We start from the raw sequence: 6,635 nt of genomic DNA on the forward strand, positions 1-6,635 counted from the left end.
TGACGCTTTCTCCTCCTTCTCCTCTCGGCTATATATAAGTGTGGATGAGTGGTTTGTGTTTCAGACTGACAAAGGGAATGAATTCAAATCCACTGGAGGGACGGGACGGAGGGCCACCATGACCCCCGTGGTGACCCCGAGGAAGAGCCCCCCACCTCCCTGCCGGACGGATGTTTATTGCTCGGAGCGCAGCATCTGCAGGAGAGCTGTCAAACACAGGTACAAAGTTTTCGCTGCTGAAAGCTTGTTTTTCTCAGTTTCCTCTTGGCAAAAATCACAGCAGGAAAGCAAAATGTGGGTTTACTCCCCGACGGAGGCGCCAGCTCTGGGTGTCAGAGCACGAGTGTCTGTTTTTGTTGATGCAGGAACGGCAAGGGGTGGATTGTCATGCCAGGAATGTTGGCAGCGGAGAGAGTTGCTTTAATTTAGAGATCAGATGTACAGCATTGCATTACTCAAGTATCTGAGTTGTGTTTTTACAACCAGCTGCAATGGAGACGTTGAAAGCGCTCTTCAGGTGGCGTTCCAGACTTCCAGTCATTGAGCAGATGCTCTGACTCATTGCAGCTTACAGTAAACAGCAACGCAGGAGGTCACAGATTTGAGGAATGAACAGCGAGATTAAAGCTCGTCTATGAAAAGTACTTTTCTGTTTATGGGAACTTGTTGTTTTACACACAGTCGCTTGCCTGGGGTTAATTATCAGAAGCTGAAGTCCTGAGGAGCTCACATGATTTCAGGATCGTGCTTTGAGCCCTGCTGTTAATCTGTCCAATGCTCTGCCTTCAGTTGATGGAGTGACCAATAATGATATATATATAAATACAACACATGAACGTGTTTGCTTCAAGTTCATTCTATTAAGGAGACAGAAATCTAAAAAGATCCTCTAGAAAAGTAACTTCACCATTAAATTGAACTGGTCCACAGCGGTTCAGTGCATGTGCATGGCTGATTTCAAGATCGGTGGCTCCATTGATTATAAATATATCGTAGACACGTGATTTTGATTTGACTTAGACTCGGTATATAAATAGAATCCTGTGCATTGGCCAAAAATGATAAAATAAATAATAACATGTCATCCAAATAATTAGCATTTGAAGTGGCTAGTCAGCTACTAGCCACTTCAAATGGCTCATCAGTGACCAAGTAAACAAACCGGGAGGTAAACAAGGCTCCTCTCCGGGCTCTGTTTGAAACAATTGGTTTTTTTAAATCATTATTTTTAACTTCATCAGATCCGCTTCGCTCTCCCACTCAGCTCATCCAGCTGTTTTCTCCATCTGACAGTTAAATGTGATTTTAGTTTTCAGCTCTCAAGTGAGGAACTCATTCGATGATTTGTTGGAATGGCTGTTTTTCCTCCAGATGTCAGTTTTGCGTGATCGTGGGAAGTCATGATGCAGTTACTGAGGAATGTTTTGTCATATTACCATCACCACGCTTTGGGACTATTTGACCAGGCAAAACAAGACGTATGAAGACATCACCTCGGGCAGCCAAGGCAGTCATGAGTGTGGAGCACAATGTTCTATTTATCCTCTCTGGATAGCTCTGGTAAACTACCCGACTGCAGAATGAAATGTTTTCAGAACCTGGCTGCTTCTGGTAATGTGACTTGGTGAGATCAGGCCTCCGTTGGAACAAGGGGGGGGGGGATCTGGCCCCTTCCCCGTGGCCCTTGATCAAGGGATCGGCTTGATTCTGGGATCGGCCTTCATCCTCTCCTGGCATCCTCCTCTCTCACATCTGAAGAGAGCTGCAGGATGGCGCCCTCACATCCCTGCCTTGTAACATCTTCACCTTCACCACTCATCACCTGATTCGGACATTTTGCAAAGAGGCCAGAAGAAAATGTTAAACTCTGCAGCTCAAGTTCACCCGAACGTTCCAACAGACACGTAAAATTAGTCCCGTCCCTTTCTCGTTTTAGCTCAATGAGTGGAGCCGTTCCAGAAGAACCACAGACATCAACAAACTCTTCTCTTATAATCAATGCCAGACCCCCCCCGGCTCCAAACTGCTCGGGATAAATCATTCGCTTTGACGCCAAAAGCCAAACTTTAAATATGAATTCCAATACTCTCAAGTAGAAACTGCTCCCACCTCCTTTTATCACCGCCGCACGCGAAGGCTTGGTCCTATCGAGTCTGATGGGGCGACCCAGACTTGTGATCCACTCAGCAGTCTGGACTTTTGATGAGAAGGAAGTTGGACTCAAACCGGGATATCTGATGTTATCCACACCTTAAATGAAGGATCATCTCATCATAGTATAAATCCAGTGAGGATTTCTGCTCCCACTGCGAGACATTATCCAGCCACGCTGCTGTGCAGCACAGTTGGCTTTGAACAGTGAGCGGTTTTCACAAATTACATTTGTCCAATTATTCCCAAACCAACAGGGAAAATAAAAATGATCATGAGATGATGTTACTCTGCATCAGAAAATAAGTCCCTGCATGTGTTCTATCATCAATGCAGTCTATCCAATGTTAAAAAGTAGGAGAAAAGTTCAGCCAGTGTCAGCCTGGGTTAGAGATGGTTGCCCATAGCGGGGCAATAATGAATCAGCTTGAACTGGTGTGTGACACAGAGCGGCTATGAAGTGCAGAGGTTGGCTTGACTGGTCTCTGGATGCATGGTGGGAAGCGGCGGCACAGCCAGCACTGAGACTTCTGGCAGGGAGGCCTGTTATTATGGCCTGAGGTTTCAGCTCTGGTCAGAGGAGGGTTGGATGTCGACAGGAAAGTAGCCGCGATCTATCCAGCCTGAGTCCTCTCACCGTGATCCTGGGTGTCAACGAGCTCCTGCGCAGCGATCTCTGACCTTTGGAAGTCACGGAAATGTAAAAAGAACTGCTCACGTCTGTCAGGACAGCAAATGATCACGAGAGAATCTGAGTGTATGATCATAAGTCATCAACGGGCGAGCAGAAATTGTGATAGTATTTCACATAAAATCCTTGAAAATAATTGGTGCTTTCTACAGGCAAGGACTTTTGAATAAAATGTTAACAACTGGAAATAAAAGGTGTTTATTTTTTTTTCCTTTCTTTGTGCAGTTTCTAGCTACTTCAACATGGAAAAACTGTTTACTCAGAATCACAATGTAAAAGCACAGGCTTGCAGCTGTTATTGGTTCATAGCCCAGAACCTTCGGCAGTTAAACAGGAGCAGATTTACATAGCAGAAGCTGTAGATGACCAGTTTTGCATAAAATCGTCACACAGAAAGAATATAAAAACAGTCAGAGGGCCAAAACAAAGTTAAAGAGGCCTCTGCAGACGTTCCACATGCTCATTAAAGACTTTGGGATAATTGTCTCTGCTGCTTAGTCTGTCAGCATCTTTCAGGAGACATGACGCCATATTGTCTTAATGCAAGTCTAACATCAGGCAGCTCAAATCCAGCATTCCTGGAGTCTTCTCTTCTCGACACCTGGTTGTGGTCATGTGACTGCTGAAGGTTAAAAGCGATCATACTACAAATGATTCATGTTGACATCCTGCTCATGTTTTTTTTTTCTCTGATCTTCCTTTCTCTCATCTTTTCTCTTTCCTCAGGATGACGGACAGCTCCTTCCTCTAAAACCCAGGATGCCTGGCGTGGCAGTGGGCGGGGCCTCCTCCTCCCACCACGCTGCACCTGTCGCCCTCATCTGCTCTTGGCTGCTCCTGCTCTTCCATGCTGCTTTTGGTCAGAAGCCTGCCAAGCTGCCTTTGATTGGCCGGAAGCCCTTCATCGCTGCTTGGAATGCCCCGCTGGACATGTGCGCAATCAAGTACAACATCACCACCAACATTGACCGCCTCTTCCACATCCACGGCAGCCCACGTGCCGAGTGGACGGGCCAAAATGTCACCATTTTCTACGCGAATCGACTGGGCTACTACCCTCACTACACGCCGCAGGGCGTCGCCGTACATGGCGGCCTGCCTCAGAACTGCAGCCTTGACCTCCACCTGTTCAAGGCCTACCAGGACATCAACCACTTCATCCCTTCGGAGGACGTCCGTGGGCTGGCCATCATCGACTGGGAGTTCTGGCGGCCTCAGTGGAGCCGTAACTGGCACAAGAAAGATATTTATCGCCGCAAGTCAAGAGAGCTGACCGCCAAGGCGTACGTTAACGTGACGGAGTCGCAGGTGGAGGAGCTGGCACGACGGCGGTTTGAGAAGAGCGCCAGGGCGTTCATGCAGAGGACTATTCAGCTCGGGATACTCCTTCGCCCCAACACTCTCTGGGGATTCTACCTCTACCCTGACTGCCACAATTACAACCTCCATGAGCAGAACTACACGGGCTTCTGCCCTCTGCTGGAGAGGCTGAGGAACGACGAGCTGCAGTGGCTGTGGAACAGCAGCACAGCGCTCTTCCCATCTGTGGCCATCAGAAAAAGTCACACCAACAGCATCAGCAACCTGCACTTCTCCAGGCACAGAATCCGGGAGTCGCTCCGGGTCGCCTCGCTGACTTCCAAAGAGTATGACCTCCCGACCTACGTGTATCTGAGGCTGGGCTACAGGGATGATGCCCTGACCTTCCTCACCATCGTAAGGAAAACGTGTATCACAATAATGTAGTCATTTTACCATGAACTCATTATTACACATAATTTACACACTCATGTTCCTGTTTTTACATCAACCACTACGCTGGAACACAATGAAAGAGTTTGCTTGTACTGACTTGTGGTAGCGTTAAATGCCATGTCATATACTGCCACCTGGTGGAGATCTGCAGAGACGAAGCTCAGGGTGAAACAAATACTGTATATAACTGCTGTTACTTGTTCAGTCTTTGGAGGAATTTTATTCAATGACCGACCTTTAAAATGTCTTTGTTTTTGGGGTTTTGGCTTCAAAAGAATCTGACCCCTATCTTGTGGGTCATTGCTCAGGCAGACACAATTTAATACATAATTACATATATGTTTATATTTGAATCGAGATCAAGATGGAATATGCGACAAAATGAAACAACATTTAGAGCTATCAGAGTAAATGCAGAGTCAAAATGCCAAAAATGTTTGTCAGAGAAAAGAGTGCAAAGTTAAAACAGGGCTATGTGGAAAAAAAAACCTTCATTTTGGTGAACTTAAATATATATATTTTTTTACCTCTAATGTACCTTTTAAGTTTTGGACCAATGCTGATTGGTGACGCTAAATTGTCCGTAGGTGTGAGTGTGTGTGTGGCTGGTTGTATGTCTTCTGTGTTGCCCTGCGATGAACTGGCGGCTTGTTCAGGGTGTCCCCTGCCTCTCGCCCATTGACTGCTGGGATTGGCTCCAGCTTGGCCCGCGACCCGATAACGGATTAAGCGGTTGGGACAATGAATTGGGGACCAATGTTTAAACATTCCGGTCATGTGACATCTAAACTTGTGTGCTCTCTGCAGAAAGACTTGATTCATACCATCGGGGAGAGTGCTGCTCTGGGAGCTGCGGGATTTGTCATCTGGGGAGACCTGAACCTGACTTCTTCCAGGGTGGGTGTCTTTGCTACCTCTGATGGCCCGTGAAACCAACCTGCTCTCTCTCTTGTTTTTTGGTGAGACTTAAGTGGTTTTGTTTACGCAGCACAACTGTACCAAGGTGAAGGCCTTTCTGAAGTACCGCCTGGGTCAGTACATCACCAACGTGACTCGCGCTGCCGAGGTTTGCAGCGACTTTCTGTGCCAGGGGAATGGTCGATGCGTCCGACGGGACCCTCTTGCCCGCCACTACCTCCACCTGAGCGCCAACAGCTACCGCATCCAACTCTCCACGGAGGAGGAGTTCTCCGTCACAGGGTGGCATTCCCAACACGAGCTGCAGCTGCTGACTGAGAGGTTTCGCTGCCACTGCTACGAAGGCCACGAGGGCGAGAGTTGTGACAGCATCAACAAAGTGAGGGAGGATTACCTGCCATGGGGGGAGGAGGAAGAGGAGGAAGATGAGCACGAGAGGCGGAGGACAGAGTGGGAGGACGAGCAGGGTGAATGGTGGGAGGGCAGGGAGAGTGCAGCATCACGGAGCAGATACAGCCTTCGCTTGATGTGCTTAGTCATCCTGTTGAACTTATCTTTCTTCAGCACCGTTGTATGATGGAGACTCAGAGATGGTGCAAGAGTTTGGATTTAAGATGGGGACGTCCTGGTCTTTTGCCGGATTTGAACTCAGAGCATCATTATACTAACAAATGCCGTTTAATATTAGTGATACTTACCATTAATGCATTCTTTCGATCAACTTGACAAACATGAATAGCAGTTTCGACTGGAACCTGAAATACTGGCTGAAGTGACTCAGTTCAGGAGGAGAGCTGACTAAACTAGCTCAGCTGTTTCGAATAAGGTCATCAATGTGTGGTTTGTCGTCATCGGCGAAAGAGATGACTCAAAAACATATCGATCATTACAGAGGGCGTGTGCCAGGTGTGAATCACCTGTAATTATGAGTGTGACCAAATGTGATCTGAGCAAACAGCGTGGATTGAGTAATTGAGGCTTGTAATGTGAACGCAGTCAAAAGGCAGCTGAACGTAATGTCAGAATGAAAAATGAAGACAAAACTCTTGATGCCAGATCAGTTCGACTATCACGAGGTATTTCATTTAGTCTTTAAGAAGTCAAAGGTGAGTCCGAAGGG

At 47.2% G+C, this 6,635-nt stretch overlaps 1 protein-coding gene across 1 annotated transcript; it reads left to right on the top strand.

The window, feature by feature from the left end:
- Positions 1 to 3,601: 3,601 nt before the first annotated feature.
- Positions 3,602 to 6,092, top strand: hyal4 (hyaluronidase 4). Its single transcript, XM_068738925.1, has 3 exons — positions 3,602 to 4,558; positions 5,405 to 5,494; positions 5,586 to 6,092. Exons 1-3 carry the CDS (start codon positions 3,602 to 3,604, stop codon positions 6,090 to 6,092), a joined length of 1,554 nt encoding a protein of 517 aa, XP_068595026.1.
- Positions 6,093 to 6,635: the final 543 nt, after the last annotated feature.

This window comes from Brachionichthys hirsutus, chromosome 5, assembly GCF_040956055.1.
Source record: "Brachionichthys hirsutus isolate HB-005 chromosome 5, CSIRO-AGI_Bhir_v1, whole genome shotgun sequence".
NCBI classification, from domain to species: domain Eukaryota; kingdom Metazoa; phylum Chordata; class Actinopteri; order Lophiiformes; family Brachionichthyidae; genus Brachionichthys; species Brachionichthys hirsutus.